This window comes from Chiloscyllium punctatum, chromosome 6, assembly GCF_047496795.1.
Source record: "Chiloscyllium punctatum isolate Juve2018m chromosome 6, sChiPun1.3, whole genome shotgun sequence".
In the NCBI taxonomy this organism is placed as follows: Eukaryota; Metazoa; Chordata; class Chondrichthyes; order Orectolobiformes; family Hemiscylliidae; genus Chiloscyllium; species Chiloscyllium punctatum.
This window is the reverse complement of record NC_092744.1, coordinates 13,105,130-13,123,647: the sequence shown is the minus strand read 5'-3', so window position 1 is coordinate 13,123,647 and position 18,518 is coordinate 13,105,130. Positions and strand designations below refer to the sequence as shown.

General features: G+C 45.7%; 1 protein-coding gene across 1 annotated transcript in view; it reads left to right on the top strand.

Moving 5' to 3' along the window:
- The first annotated feature begins 4,167 nt into the window (after positions 1-4,167).
- The window catches only part of LOC140478722 (glutathione hydrolase-like YwrD proenzyme), a 70,965-nt gene continuing 56,614 nt past the window's right edge, over positions 4,168-18,518 (top strand). The window contains exons 1-4 of the mRNA XM_072572027.1: positions 4,168-4,362; positions 10,198-10,321; positions 12,843-12,996; positions 13,651-13,804. Coding sequence (XP_072428128.1) covers positions 10,216-10,321; positions 12,843-12,996; positions 13,651-13,804 — 414 coding nt within the window. The 5' untranslated portion in view covers positions 4,168-4,362; positions 10,198-10,215. The remainder of the gene's footprint in view (positions 4,363-10,197; positions 10,322-12,842; positions 12,997-13,650; positions 13,805-18,518) is intronic.

The window sequence follows — 18,518 nt, the reverse complement described above, 5'->3', positions numbered from 1 at the left end:
AGCCTGCACATCCCTGGACACTGTGGGGTAATTTAGCATGGCTAATCCACCCTAACCTGCACATCCTTAGATTGTGGGAGGAAACTGGAGCAGACTGGGTTACTGCTTTGCAGAATTCTCCGGTCCATGTGCAAGCATGACCCTGACCTTCCCATAGCCAGTCATTGTAGCACAGCATCCTGTTCACATGCCCACGTGTCTGTCCTCGGCATGCTACAGTGTTCCAGTGAATCACAGCGCAAAATGGAGGAATAACATCTCATCTTCAGACCACTCACTTCACGGCCTTCTGGACTAAATATTGAGTTCAACACTTTTAAATTGTGAACTCACTCCCTTTCCTTCCCTTTCTTTTAGCTTTACTTGTTACATTGGGCATAGGTTTAGGGTGAGAGGGGAAAGATATAAAAGAGACCTAAGGGGCAACGTTTTCATGCAGAGGATGGTATGTGTATGGAATAAGCTTCAAAGGAAGTGGTGGAGGCTGGTACAATTGCAACATTTAAAAGATATCTGGATGGGTATATGAATAGGAAGGGTTTGGGGGGATATGGGCCGGGTGCTGGTAGGTGGGACTAGATTGGGTTGGGATATCTGGTCGGCATGGACGGGTTGGACCGAAGGGTCTGTTTCCATGCTGTACATCTCTATGACTCTATGACCATGTCCTCTCTCCCCTACCCCGCACTCCAGTGGGACTGCCTGTTCTTTCCTGTTTGGCAGTTAATAACACCATTGTTCTGCCCTTCTCACATTCTGATCACTTAATCTGCACCTTTTCTCCCCAGTCACTCCACCCTCCCTCACCAATGCATAACTGCTGCCCCCTCTACACTTCATGTCAGCTCTGAAGAAGTCATCTAGAATTGAAACACTAGCTTGCTCTCTCTCCGTGGATGCTCCCTGACTTGCTGTGCTCTCCAGCATTTTTGGTTTTCAATATAGATTCCAGCATCTGCTGTAATTCGCTCCTACATCTCTGTCGGAATTGGCTAGAAAATATCTCAAGGCCCTAACAACTCCCGGAGTGATCAAAAAGTGGTTTTCTCCTTTTCTGTTTTTGCACATCATTGAAAATGTTTGCCCTGTCCTTTTGGTTGAGGTTTGTCAAACAGCATTGTTAACACTTGTTTTAACAACTAACAGAATGTTCCAAAAGAAGTCTAGATTAGAGTGGTGCTGGAAAAGCACAGCCGGTCAGGCAGCATCCGAGGAGCTGGAAAATCAACGTTTTAGGCAAAAGCCCTTCATCAGGAATGGAGGCAGGGAGTCTCCAGGGTGGAGAGATAAATGGGGAGGAGGTAGCAAAGACTATAATAGATGAATGGGGGTGGGGTTGGAGGTGATAGGTCAGGGGGAGAGTGGGGGAAAGTAGTAAAGAATACAATTGGTGAAATGGGGGTGGGGATGAAGGTGATAGGTTAAAGGCAAGGGAAAGAAAGCAGTGTATTCCCATTCCCCTGTCTCCTTCTCAGACAGTAGTTTCAGACTGTCAGATGTATGTCCGAAACACCAACTTCTCCACCTCCTGATGCTGCCTGGCTTGCTGTGTTCTTCCAGCCTCCTGCTTGTCTACCTTGAATTCCAGCATCTGCAGATTTTTTTGTCTCTATCCAAGTCTTTTGGCGGAATGCCTCATCGCCAGAACTTTCCAACAAGCATCAGGACATCACTCTGCTAGTGGTGAGAAGGGCATTGCCTGTGAGATCCTTCATGTACAGCCGGACTCTCTGCGTCACCACATGCTGCCCCCGAAGTGGCTGTGGGGAGGTGGGGGAGGGAAGTGTAGAGACTGTCACACACCTCCTGCCAGCCTTTGCCTTTGCAAATGAAGTCTGGAGTGGTATTTGTCAAGGTTCGTCCTGAGCAGCTCCATGGCGCAGGGCTCTGTGCTCTACGTACAGTCTGTTCTCCAGAACACACACTAGGTCAAACATCAACTGTTCTGAGGTGGGCTCACTCTGCCCCAAACATTAACTCTGATTTCTCTCCACAGATGCTGCCAGACCTGCTGAGCTTTTCCAGCAACTTCAATTTTTGTTTCAACATCGACTAGGGGGACCATCAACGTGGAGAAAGACCATAAGACAGAGGAGTGGAAGTAAGGCCATTTGGCCCATCGAGACGCTCTTTGGTCTGCCCAAAACTTGTTGGCTTGCCAGATCAAGGAGTTGCCCCTGACCGAGTGTTGCAGACTGGCACATTCCAACCTCCAGCACTACGTGCGGAGGGACACACTAAAGTTCAGGGCAGCTGCCGCCAAGGCGCAGTGGGGAAAGACCACCATCTGAGGTCTGTCTGCTGAAGGTAAATGGGAGTTTGTTCAGATATTGGACCCTCCCAGTGCCCCAAATATATGTAAATATAGTCTTGTATAAGTAAGAAATACTTTTGGTTCGTTTGCTGGATAATTTCAAACCCCAAAGTTTGTTTTTTCATCTGCTGCTATGCAGAACCGAACTCCTTTAGCAGATGGGCACATCAGTAGAGGATTTAGAGGGATATTGGCCAAATGCTGACAAATGGGACTAGGATATCGAGTCAGCATGGACCAGCTGGACTGAAGGATTTATTCCGAGCTGTACAACTCTATGACTATGTATGTATATAAAGATATTTTAATGAATAAAGTATATTTCTCAAATAAAAGTAATGTTTCATCTGTCATCCCTGGAAGATACCAAGAACGATTCGGGGGAGAGAGGTCAAACAGAAGTAAATAAATAAATCGTATTGGGGCCGTGTGGGATCTTAATAGTTCACACAAAGTGTCAATGAGAAACGCTGAATCACGAATGTGGTAGAAATTAAATGGGTTTCATTTCCAGCGTGGACATGAACTGTTTGAGTCAGAATGCAATCTCAGAAGGAGGGTTCAGAGGCAGCCAAACTGTAACTCTCCAGAAATGCTAACTGCTTGTTATAAATGGAAACAATAGCAGAGATATTCACTTCTAAGTTGAATTACCCTGACCTGGAACAGCTACACAAGAAACACTTCCTGAAACCCACCTCTAAACAGTGGCTCTGTGGTTATTTCACAGTTTGCTGAGTCGGTTTAACGTGGTTAAGTGAGACTCGAGTGGGACATTTTTCAAGGTAAACCGTTGTTTTCACCAATCTTTAAAACACCTGCCTGGGTATTTAACGCTGACTGAATTTTAATTCACCAATTTCCCATTCGACAATTCAACTGAATGTATATTTCCAACTGTCCTTCCACCGCGCAGATATCTGTTGGAATCATCCTTGTCGTTTCAGAATTTTCACCGAGTTGTTCACTAACTAGTTACCGAGATAAGCGAAGGAGCGTATGTCCTTTAAAAACAGGTTGGAGCTTTCAAAGAGCGAAGCAAATGGTTACATCTTTTTGTGAATCAACTCCAGTTGCTTTAATTGGATTACAGTACAAAGAGCAGTTTTTAAAGAAAGACTTGAATTTGTATAGCACCTTTCACATCGTCAGAAGTCGCAAAATTGCGTTTTATTTAAAAAAAACAGTCCACAGGATGAGCATCAGTGCCCATCCCTAATTGCCCAGAGAGCAGTTAAGAATCAACCACATTGCTGTGGGGCTGGACTCAAACGTTTTGCTAATCACTTCTGGAACTTGGTGTCACTGCCTGGCCAACAGTTTTACTGCACCGGTTACCCTCAATGCGGTCTCTTCTACATCGGGGAGACAGGACACCAGCGCATGGAGCGGTTCAGGGAACATCTCTGGGACACGCGCAACAAACAACCCCATTGCATTGTGGCTGAACACTGCAGCTTCCCCCTGACAGTCCCCCCAAGGACATGCAAGTCCTGGGCTTCCTCCACTGCCCAATCAAAGCTACCCACCAACTGGAGGAAGAACGACTCATCGTCCGCTTCGGACTCTACAACCATACGGGATCAATGTCGATTTCAACAGTTTCCAAATCTCCCCTCCCTCCCCACCTCATCCCAGATCCCACCTTCCAACTCCGCACCGTCCTACCTGTCCATCTTCCTTCCCACATGTCCGCCCCATCCTCCCCTCCTATGACCATCCACCCCCAACCTGCATCCAACTATTGCTTTTCCAGTTACCTCCCCCCCCCCCCCCCCCCCACCCCCACCCTATTATTTATCTCTCAGCTCCCTTTTCTCCCCTACATTCCTGATGAAGGGCCTATGCCCAAAACGTCGAACCTCCTGCTCCTCAGATGCTGCCTGACCCCCCATATCCTTCTCAACCTTTCCTATCCGTGTACAGAGGAGCCTCACTTATCCAAAGGACACTGACAGGGAGTATTTCGTTCGGTTAATCAAAATCCGGAGAATCGTACGCTGGGTAACATAGTTTAGCCAAGCATCGGGACCTTGTGATCTTGCCGGGTAATCCGATATTCAGATAATCAAATGCCGGATATTCGGAGGTTCCTTTGTATTTGTCCAAATGCCTTTGAAATGTTGTTAATGCACCTTCCTCAGCTACTTCCGTTGGCAGCTCATTGCATATGTGTACTACCCTCTGTGTAAAAAAAATTGCTCCTCACGTTCCCCTTTATTCTTTTCCCCTCTAACCCTAAACTGATGCCCTCGAGTCCTCGATTCCCCAACCCTGGGAAAAAGACTGAGTGTATTCACCCTTTCCATGCCTCCCTGTACTTGCTCATTAGAGTGCTCAAGCTGATAGTTGTATTTCCATTTACCAGTATGCAAACGTTGTAAAATCTCTCAGCCCCCTTTCCCCTCCATATTCCTGATGAAGGGTTTATGTCCGAAACAAGAGCAAATAAGAATGCAGAATACAGGGTTAATGGTAGGGTTCTTAGTCAGGTGGAGGAACAGAGGGATCTTGGGGTCTATGTACATAGATCTTTGAAAGTTGCCACTCAGGTGGATAGAGTTTGTAAGAAGGCCTATGGTATATTATCGTTCATTAGCAGAGGGATTGAATTCAAGAGTCGTGAAGTGATGTTGCAGCTGTACAGGACTTTGGTTAGGCCACATTTGGAGTACTGTGTGCAGTTCTGGTCACCTCACCTCACTTTAGGAAAGATGTGGAAGCTTTGGAGAGGGTGCAGAGAAGATTTACCAGGATGTTGCCTGGAATGGAGAGTAGGCTGTACGAGGATAGGTTGAGAGTTCTCGGCCTTTTCTCGTTGGAACGGCGAAGGATGAGGGGTGACTTGATAGAGCTTTATAAGATGATCAGAGGAATAGATAGAGTAGACAGTCAGAAACTTTTCCCCCGGGTACAACAGAGTGTTACAAGGGGACATAAATTTAAGGTGAAGGGTGGAAGGTATAGGGGAGATGTCAGGGGTGGGTTCTTTACCCAGAGAGTGGTGGGGGCATGGAATGCGCTGCCCGTGGGAGTGGTAGAGTCAGAATCATTGGCGACCTTTAAGCGGCATTTGGATAGGTACATGGATGGGTGCTTAATCTAGGATAGAAGTTCGGCACAACATCGTGGGCCGAAGGGCCTGTTCTGTGCTGTATTGTTCTATGTTTCTATGTTCTATATGAAACATCGACTCTCCTCCTCCTCGGATGCTGCCTGACCTGCTGAGCTTTTTCCAGCAACACACTTTTTGACTCTGACTCTTTAGCACCTGCAGTCTTTACTCTCTCCCAACACTTTTCTTGCCTAGTTGCCCATGCGAAGGTGGTGGTGAGCTGCCTTGTTGAACTGCTGTAGTCCATATGTTGTCAGTTGACCCATAATGCCATGAGAGAGGGAATTCGAGGATTTTGACCCAGTGACACTGAAGGATCAGTGACATACTTCGAAGTCAGGATGATGAATAATTTGGAGGGGTGGTGGCACAGTGGTTAGCACTGCTGCCTCACAGCGCCAGAGACCCGGGTTCAATTCCCGCCTCAGGCAACTGACTGTGTGGAGTTTGCACATTCTCCCCGGGTCTGCGTGGGTTTCATCCCACAATCCAAAAATGTGCAGGTTAGGTGAATTGGCCATGCTAAATTGCCCATAGTGTTAGGTGAAGAGTTAAGTGTAGGGGAATGGGTTTGGGTGGGTTGTGCTTCGGTGGGTCAGTGTGGACTTGTTGGGCCGAAGGGCCTGTTTCCACACTGTAAGTAATCTAAAATCTAACTCTAAAAGGAATTTGCAGGTGGTGCTGTTCCTATGTATCTGCTGGGAACATGGTCTTCGAGATGGAAGTGGTCATGGGTTTGGAAGGTTCTGTTGAAGGAATATTGGTGAATTTCTGCAGTATACCTTTTAGATAGTACACACTGCTGCTACTGAGCATTGGTGGTGGAGGGAATGGATGCTTGTGGATGTGGTGCCAATCAATTGGATTGCTTTGTCCTGAATTGTGTCAAGATTCTGTTTGAGTTGTACTCATCCAGGCAAGAGTGTAGTCGCACTCCTGACTTGCTCCTCAAACATGGTGGACTGGCTATGGGGACTCAGGAGATGACTTATTTGCAGCAGTATTCCTAGCCTCTGATCTGCTTTTGTAGCCACGGTGTTTTATGTGGTGAGTCCAGCTGAGGTCTGGTCAATGGTAACCCCAAAGTTGTTGACCATGGCGGATTCAGTGATGGTAACACCATTGGATGCCAAGCGGTGGTGGTTAGATTGTCTTTTATTGGAATTGGTCATTGCCTGGCATTTGTGTGGTGTGAATGATACTTGCCACTTGTCAGCCCAAGTCTGGATATTGTCCAGATCTTGTTATATTTGAACATGGAATGCTTCAGGATCTAAGGAGTCACGAATAGTGCTGAACATTTTGCAATCATCAGTGAACATCCCCACTTCTGACCTTATGATGGTGGGAAAGTCATTGATGAAGCAGCTGAAGATGTTTAGGCCAAGGACACTACCCTGAGGAACCCCTACAGAGATGTCCTGGAATTGATATGACTGAGCCCCAACAGCTACACCATCTTCCTGTGTGCCAGGTGTGGCTCCAACCATGTTCACACAAGTGGGCTAGACCAGGTAGGAATGGCAGATTCTTTCTCCAAAGGGCATTAGTAAACCTGATGGAGTTTTTTGACATTGGTCATCATTCATTCTAGATTTTTATTAAGTTAATTCCTTGACTTGCCAAGGCAGGATTTTGAACTTGGCTCCCCAGAACACTATCTGGGTCTCTAGATTAATTGCCGAATACCTCCATCAGCACAGCCATCTCTCAGACCCCACTGCGCTACACACAGACACAGACACAGACACAGACACAGACACAGACACATAGACAGATTCACACTCACAGACACTCCTACACACACACATACTCCTATAGAGCCATACACTCACGCAGACCCTCTCCTACACAAGTTCTTTCTCAAGCACTCAGTCGCCACAGGCGACTGACTGTGTGGAGTTTGCACGTTCTCCCCGTGTCTGCGTGGGTTTCCTCCGGGTGCTCCGGTTTCCTCCCACAGTCCAAAGATGTGCAGGTCAGGTGAATTGGTCATGCTAAATTGCCCTTAGTGTTAGGTAAGGGGTAGATGTAGATGTAGGGGTATGGGTGGGTTACGCTTCGGCGGGGCGGTGTGGACTTGTTGGGCCGAAGGGCCTGTTTCCACACTGTAAGTAATCTAATCTAATCTAAAAAATATACTCCCACACTCACATGCACACACGCACCCTCTTATACCCCCTTACACTCACACATGCACACCCACCCTGTTGCATGTGCGCGCACACACATACACACACACACACACACGTTTTTGGGGTGAATTTGTACTTGCAGAATTACATTCTATTTTGCTGAAAAACTACATGTCAGATTCTGTAAATCCTTTTTTTTTAGATTAGAATCAGTCTGGACATTGTGGCACAGACTGCCTGACACAGGGCACCTCACACCTTAAATGCATTATCTGGGCTGATATGACACCAATAGTTAAAGTTCATTGAGTATGTAACTTTAAAAAAGTTCTGCGATTTACATATGAAAGAACTGAAACCCACATGGTCATTCTAAAAGATGAGAGACTTAACAAACAATGCAGGTCTTTCTCAATATCTCATTTCAGTTACATCACGCTTTAAACTTTTGCTATAAATTCCGTGTCTTGCAATCTTATACTCCACAACCACGTGATGAAGGAGCAGTGCTCCGAAAGCTAGTGCTTCCAAATAAACCTGGTGTGTGATTTTTAACTGTGAACAGACAGGTTGGAGTAGGTTTGTTTTATTCACAGATGGAATGTGGGAATAGCTGGTCTGGCCAGAATATATTGCCCATTCCTAGTGGCCACCCTTGTGTAGGTGGTGGTGGGCTGTCTTCTTGAACTACTGCAGTCCATGCAAGTGACTATGCCCGATGAGACGAGATGGAAGTTGGTTAGAGATCTCTTGGGGGTAATTCCTTGATTGATATTTGATGATTGACTCCTTGAAAGATAAATATCATAATGTAGTGATTGGAATGGGATTGGCCAGATAGATCTTATTGAATATGAGTTCCCCAATTGGGGTTGTTAACCTAAGCCATCAGGGAATCCTGGCTGACAGATATAAACAGGAGTCTCAGGGATTCTCCTCAATGTAGGGACTGGCTCTGAACTGGCTGGTCAGAGTCCATGTATGGTGCACATGTAAATACAGGGTGACTTAGTAACGGGATGCTGGCCGCTGTGTAATTATTTTGCTCATCCAACTACATCCCAACATACAATATGGCGAAACGCTCAATGAAATATGGCAGCTTTGATGAGAATGATTTAGGAGTAACTTGTTCGCTAATGTGCACCACACCTTGTGTCACAGCACGTGAATGATGTGACCGTAAGACTTAAAGCAGAAGTAGGCCATTCAGCCCATTGCATCTGCCCTGCCATTCAGTAAGATCGTGGCTGATCTGGGGCAGAGCACTGGTGGAGAAGGAATGCAAAGGAAGCAAATCCGGCAGCCTAGCTCCCCCACCACTTAGATTTACTTAGATTACTTACTTAGATTACTTACAGTGTGGAAACAGGCCCTTCGTCCCAACAAGTCCACACCGCCCCGCCGAAGCGCAACCCACCCATACCCCTACCTCTACATCTACATCTACATCTACATCTACATCTACATCTACCCCTTACCTAACACTACGGGCAATTTAGCATAGGCAATTCACCTGACCTGCACATTTTTGGACTGTGGGAGGAAACCGGAGCACCCGGAGGAAACCCACGCAGACACGGGGAGAACGTGCAAACTCCACACAGTCAGTCGCCTGAGGCGGGAATTGAACCCAGGTCTCTGGCGCTGTGAGGCAGCAGTGCTAACCACTGTGCCACCGTGCCGCTTGTGGGACATCGTTTTCTGTGTATCCATAGATTCATGGGTCATAAATTGGCTTGCTAGGTCACATAGTAGGAGCCCACAAAACTGAGTAGGTGGTGCTCATCAAACTTCTGTTAATCTGTTTTAGGAAGTGAGCTTAGAAATCACATGCCTGGAAATATGGAAAATTGAAGATGAAAATTTCTTGCATTGGTGGCATGGTGGCTCAGTGGTTAGCACTGCTGCCTCACAGCACCAGGGTCCCAGGTTCAATTCCAGCCTCCAGTGTCTCCGTGGGTGCTCCTGTTTCCTCCCACAGTCTAAAGATGTGCAGGTCAAGTGAATTGACCATGCTAATTTGCCCGTAGTGTTAGGTCAGTTAGTCAGAGGGAAATGGGTCGGTGTGGACTGCTTGGGCCGAAGGGCCTGTTTCCACACTGGAGGGAATCTAATCTAATCTTTAGGAATGCAATGACAACTATATAATGTTACTGAAGATTCTGTTTATGACTGCTTTTTAACTTTGTTGTTCCTGCTGCATAGGAAATTTCAGGGCAGTTAGAGATAGGCAATAAAATGAGTTAGAAAATTTTCAATTTTCAAGATGTGGAGGTGCAGGAGTTGGACTGGGGTGGATAAAGTTAAAAATCACACAACACCAGGTTATTGTCCAACAGGTTTATTTGGAAGAATGAGCTTTCTGAGCGTTGCTCCTTCGTCAGGTAGCTACTTTACAAAGGAACAGCAATCTGAAAGCTAGTGCTTCCAAATAAACCTGTTGGACTATAACCTGGTATTGCGTGATTTTTAATTTCAAATTTCAAGCCATTGTAATTTTGAGATAAAGCTGCGTGTGTGATAATAATGAGGAAATGCACAATAGAGTTTAAAAGTTGTTATCTTATTAAAAGCTGTGGGCATCATCAATTCGCAAAGTAGCCACTGGTGCTTTTGTTTTTAATCCACAGCTTGCCCAGATCTGCCGGATGCCGTGGACCGAAATGCTTCAGTTTTCTTCTCGCCGATCGCCCATTGTATGCACGAGGGGTTGTACTGCCAGCAGCCAACCACTAGCTACAAACGCAGGACTTGGTGAGGTTTTGGTCACGGTTATTGGTCTGGCAAATAACCAGTGCTCACTCGGCTGTAAACAGGGATGTTGGCATGCATTCAAATCGGTTGGCAACCACAGAGGAGAGGGGGTGCATCTCCCCTTCTCGCTGTGCCACTGGAACTTTGCTGGAGGTTCATCAGAACCTGACCTGCCCAAGCACGATTTCTGCAGAGCCCGCAATGCAGCTGCAGCACTGGAGTGAAGGAATTCCGAGCAAATTCACACCAGCTATAGATCATTCTTTCAATAATTTCCATTAATGTTCACAGCCGGAATTCCTTCAGTATATTTTGAGTATGCTGGGGCAGCAGGGCGAGCTGTAAGAGTAAATGCAAGTAATATAGCATGGCTTACCTGAAACGTAGCATCACCGCAGCATTACTCACCTGGGTGAGGATCGAACGAGATGCACTCTGCAGGCAAATTTACAGGAATAAAAACCAAAAGAGCTGCAGATGCTTTGAATCAGAAACGAAAACAGAAATTACTGGTAAAGCTCAGCAGGTCTGGCAGCATCTGTCGAGAGAAATCAGAGTTAACGGTTTGGGTCTAATGACCCTTCCTCAGAACTGATGATAGCAAGAAAAATGTTGGTTAAACTGATGTTAATTGAATGTTAACTCTGATTTCTCTTCACAGATGCTGCCAGACCTGCTGAGCTTTTCCAGCAACTTCTGTTTTTGCCTCAGATTCATAGGAATGTAGACTTTTATCCAACCTATCCTGGACACTTGGATGTGGGGGGAGTTGGTGGTGGTGGGGGTTGGTGTTGGTTTTTTGGAGGTGGGAGTGTAATAGTGGCAGAAATTTTTCACAGTTCAATTTGTGTGCTAGCAGTAAAATGTTTTCTTTTATAGAGAGTAACAGGAGTCTGGAACGTGCTGCTAGGGTGGTGGTGGAGGCAGACATTTAAGGAACTTTTAGGTGTGCACGCAAATATGCAAGGACTAGAAGGATATGGACCAAGGGCAGGCAGAAGGGATTAGTCTTATTTGGCATCATGTTTAACACGACATTGTGGGTCGAAGGGCTCATTCCCGTGCTGTATGATTCTATGTTCTATGTTCTATGAGCTAGTAGGTCTCCTGACTGTTAGTCAAGATGTCTACAGCATGGAGAAGGGTCCCTCAACATTCAATGGTGCTACTGTCCCTGAATCCCCCACTATCAACATCCTGGGGGCTATCATTACCTAGAAACTCAACTTAACTTGCAACATAAGTGCAGTGGCTGCAAGAGCAGGTCAGAGGCTAGGAAAACTGCGGCAAGTAACTCACCCCTGATTCCACAAAGTCTGTCCATCATCTGCAAGGCATGAGTAAGGAGTGTGATGGAATACTCCCCACTTGCCTCGACGAGTGCATCTCCGTCAACACTCAAGAAGTTTGACACCATCCAGGACAAAGCACCTCACTTCATTGGCACCACATCCACAAACATTCACTCCCTCCATCACCAATGCTCAGTAGCAGCAGTGTGTACTATCTACAAGATGCACTGCAGAGACTCACTAAAAATCCTCAGACAGCACCTTCCAAACAGATGATGACTTTCATCTGAATAGACAAGGGCAGCAGATATATGGGAGCACCACTGGCTACAAGTTCCCTTCCAAGCCACTCACCATCCTGACTTGGAAATATATTGCCGTTCCTTCGCTGTCACTGGATCAAAATCCTGGAATATCCCTCCCTAAGGACATCCCTCAGCAGGTCAACTGCAGCAGTTCAAGAAGGCAGCTCACCCCCACCTCCCCAAGGGCAACTAGGGATGAGCAATAAATGCTGGCCCAGCCAGCAACGCCCACATCTCACAAATAAATGAAAAAAAAAACAAGATTGCCATTAGGCTAGCTTTTAATTCCATTGAAATGGTTGTGTTCATATTTCACCATCTGCCTTGGTGAGATTTGAGCTCATGCACCCAGAGCATTAAACTGGAGCTCTGGATTACTAGTCCAGCGATACCACTACTACCTCAATTTACACTCCGCTTATTAATTCAAGCCTACAGATTTTCTAAATCTTGTTGCACCAAACAAGCTCCCCTTCATTGAAACTGAAGATTAGATTAGATTGTCTGTAGTATGGAAACAGGCCCTTTGGCCCAACAAGTCCACACCAACTCTCCGAAGAGTATCCCACCCAGACTCATTCCCCTACTCTAAACCTCTCTCTGACTAATGCACCTAACACTATGGGCAATTTTGGCCAGGCCAGCTCACCTGACCTGCGCATCTTTTGGATTGTGAGAGGAAACCCACACAGACTGTTGCCCGAGGTGGGAATTGAACCCGGGTCCCAGACGCTGTGAGGCAGCAATGTTAACCACTGAGCCACCCTAAAGCTACTGAAGAAAAAATAAGTTCAAATCAATAAGCAAGAAATTGGCTGTGAAAATATTACATAATTTGCAGAGTGCAGAAAGTTAGTGTCATTTGCATGTGTCAGGTCAGCTGGCCTTTGTGTAAGATTTCACAAGTAATATTGACTTTTACAGACATCCTGAAAAAAGGTGGGAATGCTGCAGATGCTGCGGTTGCTATGGCAGCAGTCTTGAATCTTACTGAACCATTCAGCACTGGTATTGGTGGAGACTGCAATTGCCTCTTTTACCATGGTCCAACTAAGAAAGTATATGGACTGAATGGAAGGTAAGAAACAGTAGCTGAAATTCATAGTCATCTGTGTTACACCCCTGCTCTGCAGCCCCCAGCTGACTAATGTTGAGAGATTAACTGCTTTTGTTCATAAACCATGTGTGGTGCACTACTCCCTGCAATGTGAAGGCTGTGAGTGCTCGTGCCTTCTCCATTCTGTAACTGGTTTCACAAATCGCAACCCTGAATAGCAAAGTCCTGCAGATGCTGGAAATCGGAAACAAACACAGCTATTCAAGAGAAACTCAGCAGGTTTGGCAGCATCTGCGAAAAGAGAACCAGAATTAACGTTTCAAGTCAGCTGTGATAATTCTTCAGAACTGACGTAGACTTGTGTTGGACCTGTAATGTTATAACTCTGTTTCTCTCTTCACAGATGTTCCCAGATCTGCTGAGTTTCTCCCACATTCTCGAATGCTTGTTGCAGATTTCTGGTTACTTTGACAAGCTGCAAATGTCATTCAGGACATGCTGTCCAGGCCTTTGTGAGCCACCTGGTCACATGCCATTCAGTACAATGACCCATGTATGCAAAAGCCTTGAAAATGCAGTACAACAATTCACATTCTATATTTTTCACTGTATTATAGAACTTGGTATCTGGCGATGATCATTGATATGATTTTTTTTTTCTTTTCCCTTTTGCAGTGGCAGGTCTCCCCAGTTATTGACGCTCGATTTGTTAAAAAAGGAAGGCTTTGTTGAGACGAATCCTTTACCTTTGAGTCATGCCAACCTTGTCACTGTGCCTGGGGCAGCTGCTGGCTGGTGTGATACAGTTCATCTCTTTGGAAGTAAGAAGGTGAAGTATGACTTTCAGTAATCTTCCAACAATATTTTCTTTCCATATCAAGTCTCCTTGTTTTGCTAAAGTTAACATAAAGGGAAGAAGACCATACATTGAGCTCAAATCTACTTTCCTTACATGCCAGACTACACTGAAGACAGCAGTGAAAGCAATGGGAGGATCAATGACCAATATTGGCCCCTCAGTTTTGAGACTTCCATTCATGGTTATAAATCCCTTCATAGCCTTTTATTTCAGCTGTGACTCAGTTTTCTTTTAATATTCCCTCGTGGGATGTGGGCATCTCCAGTGAGACCAGCAATTCGTGGCCATCTCTAGTCGTCCTGGAGAAGATGGTAGTGAGTCAGTTCTCTCTCCAGAGGAGAGTTTTTTTCCCCTAATTCCCATTGACTGTAGTTTGTTAGGGCTTCTTGACACCATGCTCATGAATTGCTGTAGTCTGTGTGGAAGGACATGCATTGTGGTGTTCAGAAAGGAGTTAATAGAGTCAGAGTGCCAGGAATTGACCCAGCAACAGTGATATAGCTCCAAGTCGGGATGGTGAATGGTTTAGAGGAGAATTGCAGGTGATGATGTTCCCATGTATCTGCTGCCCTTGTTCTTCTAGATGGTAGCAGTTATGGGTTTATAAGGTGCTGTTGGAGGAGACTTGCTGTTTGCAGTTGGTACATTGTGCTACCACTATCTGTTGGGGTGATGGAAGCAAAAATTGAAGCTTGTGGATTGAGATTCCCATCAAGTGGGCCACTTTGCCCTCGATAGTATCAAACTTCTTGAGTGTTGTTGGAGTTGCACACATCAAAGCAAGTCACATTCCTGACTTGTGCCTTGTAGATGGTGCACAGGCTTTGGAGAGTCAGAAGGTGAGCTACATGCTGTACAATTCCTAACCTCTGACCTGGTCTTTAGCTACAGCATTTAGATGGCTGCTCCAATTCAGTTTCATATCATTGGTAACTTCCAGGATTTTGATCGTGGGGGGATTTAGTGATGGTAATGCTATTGAGTATTAGGGGGTGATGGTTAAATTCTTCTAGTTCAAAATAATAATTACCTTGGACGTGTGCAATTGTGAAGGTTACTTGCCACGTATCAGGCCAAACCTGGATGTTGTCCAGGTCTTGCTGAGTTTGGACATTGGCTAGATTTGAGGAATTTGCAAATGGTGCTGAACATTGTGCAATTATCAGTGAAAATCCCCACTTCCGACCTTATGATGGAGGGAAGATCATTATTGAAGCAGTTGAAGAGTTTTGAGTTTAGAATTCTACTTTGAGGAACTCCATAAGACCATAAGACATAGGAGTGGAAGTAAGGCCATTCGGCCCATCGAGTCCACTCCGCCATTCAATCATGGCTGATGCGCATTTCAGCTCCACTTACCAGCGTTCTCCCCGTAGCCCTTAATTCCTCTAGACAACAAGAATCTATCAATCTCGGCCTTGAAGACATTTAGCGTCCCGGCTTCCACTGCACTCTGCGGCAATGAATTCCACAGGCCCACCACTCTCTGGCTGAAGAAATGTCTCCGCATTTCTGTTCTGAATTGACCCCCTCTAATTCTAAGGCTGTGTCCACGGGTCCTAGTCTCCCTGCCTAATGGAAACAATTTCCTAGCATCCACCTTTTCCAAGCCATGTATTATTTTGTACGTCTCTATTAAGTCTCCCCTGGAATGATCTCCTGGAACTGATATAACTACCCTCCAGCAATCACAGGCATCTTCCTGCTATGACTCTAATCAATGGAGAGTTTTCACCCTGACTTCCATTTTGCTCAGGATTCTTGACACTGCGCAGTTATTTGATATCAGGGGCCTCTGGAATTCAGTTCTTTTGGTCCATGTCTGGGCAAAGGCTGTAAGAAGTCAGGAGCCCAAATGACCCGAGGGGAACTCAAACTGAATGTCAGTGAGTTTAATTTATTCATTCAGTGGGTCTGGGCTTTGCTGGTATAGAAGAGAAGGCTGAAATATGTGTAACAATCTTCAGCAAGAAACCCTGACTGTCCCCAGCATCACAGGTACAGGCCTCTAATAAGAGTCACAGAGATGTACTTCATGGAAACAGACCCTTCAGTCCAACCCGCCCATGCCGACCAGATATTCCAACCCAATCTAGTCCCACCTGCCAGCACCCGACCTATATCCCTCCAAACCCTTCCTATTCATATACCCATCCAGGTGGCTTTTAAATGTTGTAATTGTACCAGCCTCCACCACTTCCTCTGGCAGCTCATTCCATACACATACCACTCTCTGCGTGAAAATGTTGCCCCTTAGGTCCCTTTTATATCTTTCCCCTCTCACCCTAAATACATGACCTCTAGTTCTGGACACCCCAACCCCAGGGAAGAGACTTTGTCTATTTATCTTATCCTTGTGCCTCGTGATTTCATAAACCTCTATAAGGTCACTCCTCAGCCTCCAATGTTCCAGGGAAAACAGCCCCAGCATATCCAACCTCTCCCTATGGCTGAAATCCTCCAACCCTCACAACATCCTTGTAATTTTTTTCTGAACCCTTTCAAGTTTCACAATATCCTTCCGATAGGAAGGAGACCAGATTGATTCACTCCACGTGATATTTTAAAAAATGACTGGGGTGGGGGTGTAAGGATGCCCCAAAGGTCATTGGCCGTGCCAGTGTTCTAACAGAACTGCTGAAGACTTGTGCTCCAGCAGTAGCTATCCATACCCTGAGAGCACTGCCTCTGATGCATTCCATCATTTTGCTGATCTTGGAGAGTAGACTGATGGGGCAGTGCTTGTCAGAACGAAATAATCCTGCCTTTGTGTACACACATCATCTTTTCGATTTGATTTATTATTGTCACATGTACCTAAGTACAGTGAAAAGTTTTGTTTTGCGTGTAGTATTGGCAGTTCATACAAAGTGCTTTAGGGTCATAGAACAGAGCAAGGAATACAGTACTACAGCTGCAGAGAAGGTGCGCAAAGAGTGGGGTCAACATTAAATTTGAAATTTGAGAGATGCATTCAGAAGCCTGATAACAGCGGGGAAGAAGCTGTTCTTGAATCTGTTGGTCGCTGTGTTTAAACTTTTGTACCTTCTACCCGACGGAGGGTAGAACAGATTATAACCGGGGTGGAAGGAGTCTTTGATGATGTTGACTGCCTTTCTGAGGCAGCGAGATGTATAGATGGAGCCAATGGATGGAAAGTTGGCTTACGTGATGGGCCTGGGCAATTTTCCGCATGGCCACGTTGATGCCAATGGTTTACCTGATCTGGAACAGCTTGGGTTGGGCCAAGGTAGTGCTGGATGAGAAGTCAGAAGTATTATTGCCAGAATATTGTTGGGGACCATAACCTTTGCAATGTGTAGTGGTTTCAGTTGTTCTTGATATAACGTGGAGTGAATTGAATTTATTTAAAACGAGCAATGTTGGGGTCCTCATGAGAAGGACATTTGTCGAGAGTGTGATGCTGGAAAAGCACAGCAGGTCAGGCAGCATCCAAGGAGCAGGAGAGTTGATGTTTCAGGCATAAACCCTTCATTAGGAAGCCCTCCTCCATGAGAAGGACACTTACCTTTGTAGCTTCTGGGTTCAAGGTCTACATAGGGCTTGAGGACAAATATCAAGGCTGACACTCCTGTGGTGTAGTGTTGATGGAGTAATGTCAGAAGGGCTGCCTTTTGGATGAGATGTTAAATCGAGGCATCGTCTGCCTGTTTTGCTATAAATTCTGTGTCTTATGATCCTGCTGGCACTAACTACTTGATGAAGGAGCAGCACTCCAAAAGCTAGTAATTCCAAATAAACCTGTTGGACTAAACCTGTTGGTATTGTGATTTTTAACCTTGTTTTGGGATGTTTCACCACATTAAAGCTGCCACATAAGTGCAAAGTTATTGTTATTGTTTTTAAATTCCCTCATGGGATCTGGGCATTGCTGGCTGGGCCAGATTTATTGCCCGTCCCTAGTTACTCCTTGAGAAGGTGGGGGTGACCTGCCTTCTTGAACTGCTGCAGTCCACTTGCTGTGGGTTAACCCACAATACTGTTAGGGAGGGATATCCAGAACTTTGACCCAGCGACTGTGAAGGAACGGCGATGAATTTCCAAGTCTAGATTAAAGTGGTGCTGGGAAAGCACAGCAGGTCAGGCAGCATCCGAGGAGCAGGAATATCGACGTTTCGGGCAAAAGCCCTTCATCAGGATGAATTTCCAAGTCAGCATGGAAACTGGATTGGAGACGAATTTCGTGGTGGTGGTGTTCCGATGTATCTGCTACCCCTGAACTTCTCGATTAAAGTGTTCTGGGTTTGGAAGGTGCTGTCCAAGGATACAGGGTATTTGACGTTACTTATGGGAGGAAAGAAACAACTGTGTACTTGCAGTGAAGTGCACCTTTGGTGTGATATGATTGAGTTATATATTACCTGTATATGTGTCGAGTGTAAGATTATATGATTTGCAGCAATTTCAGTCTGTTTGAATCCCAATTGTTGGCTGTAAGAAGCAATATTAAATGAGCTGTAATATTAGCTCTCCACCTAGCCCGCTTCACTACTTATTGGGTGAAGTTACAATGATCACAGTTTTTTTTAAGATTAGATTCCCTACAGTATGGAAACAGGCCCTTTTGCCCAACCAGTCCACACCAACCCTCCCAAGAGTATCCCTCCCAGATCCATCTCCCTTTGACTAATGCTCCTAACTCTATAGGCAATTTAGCATGGCC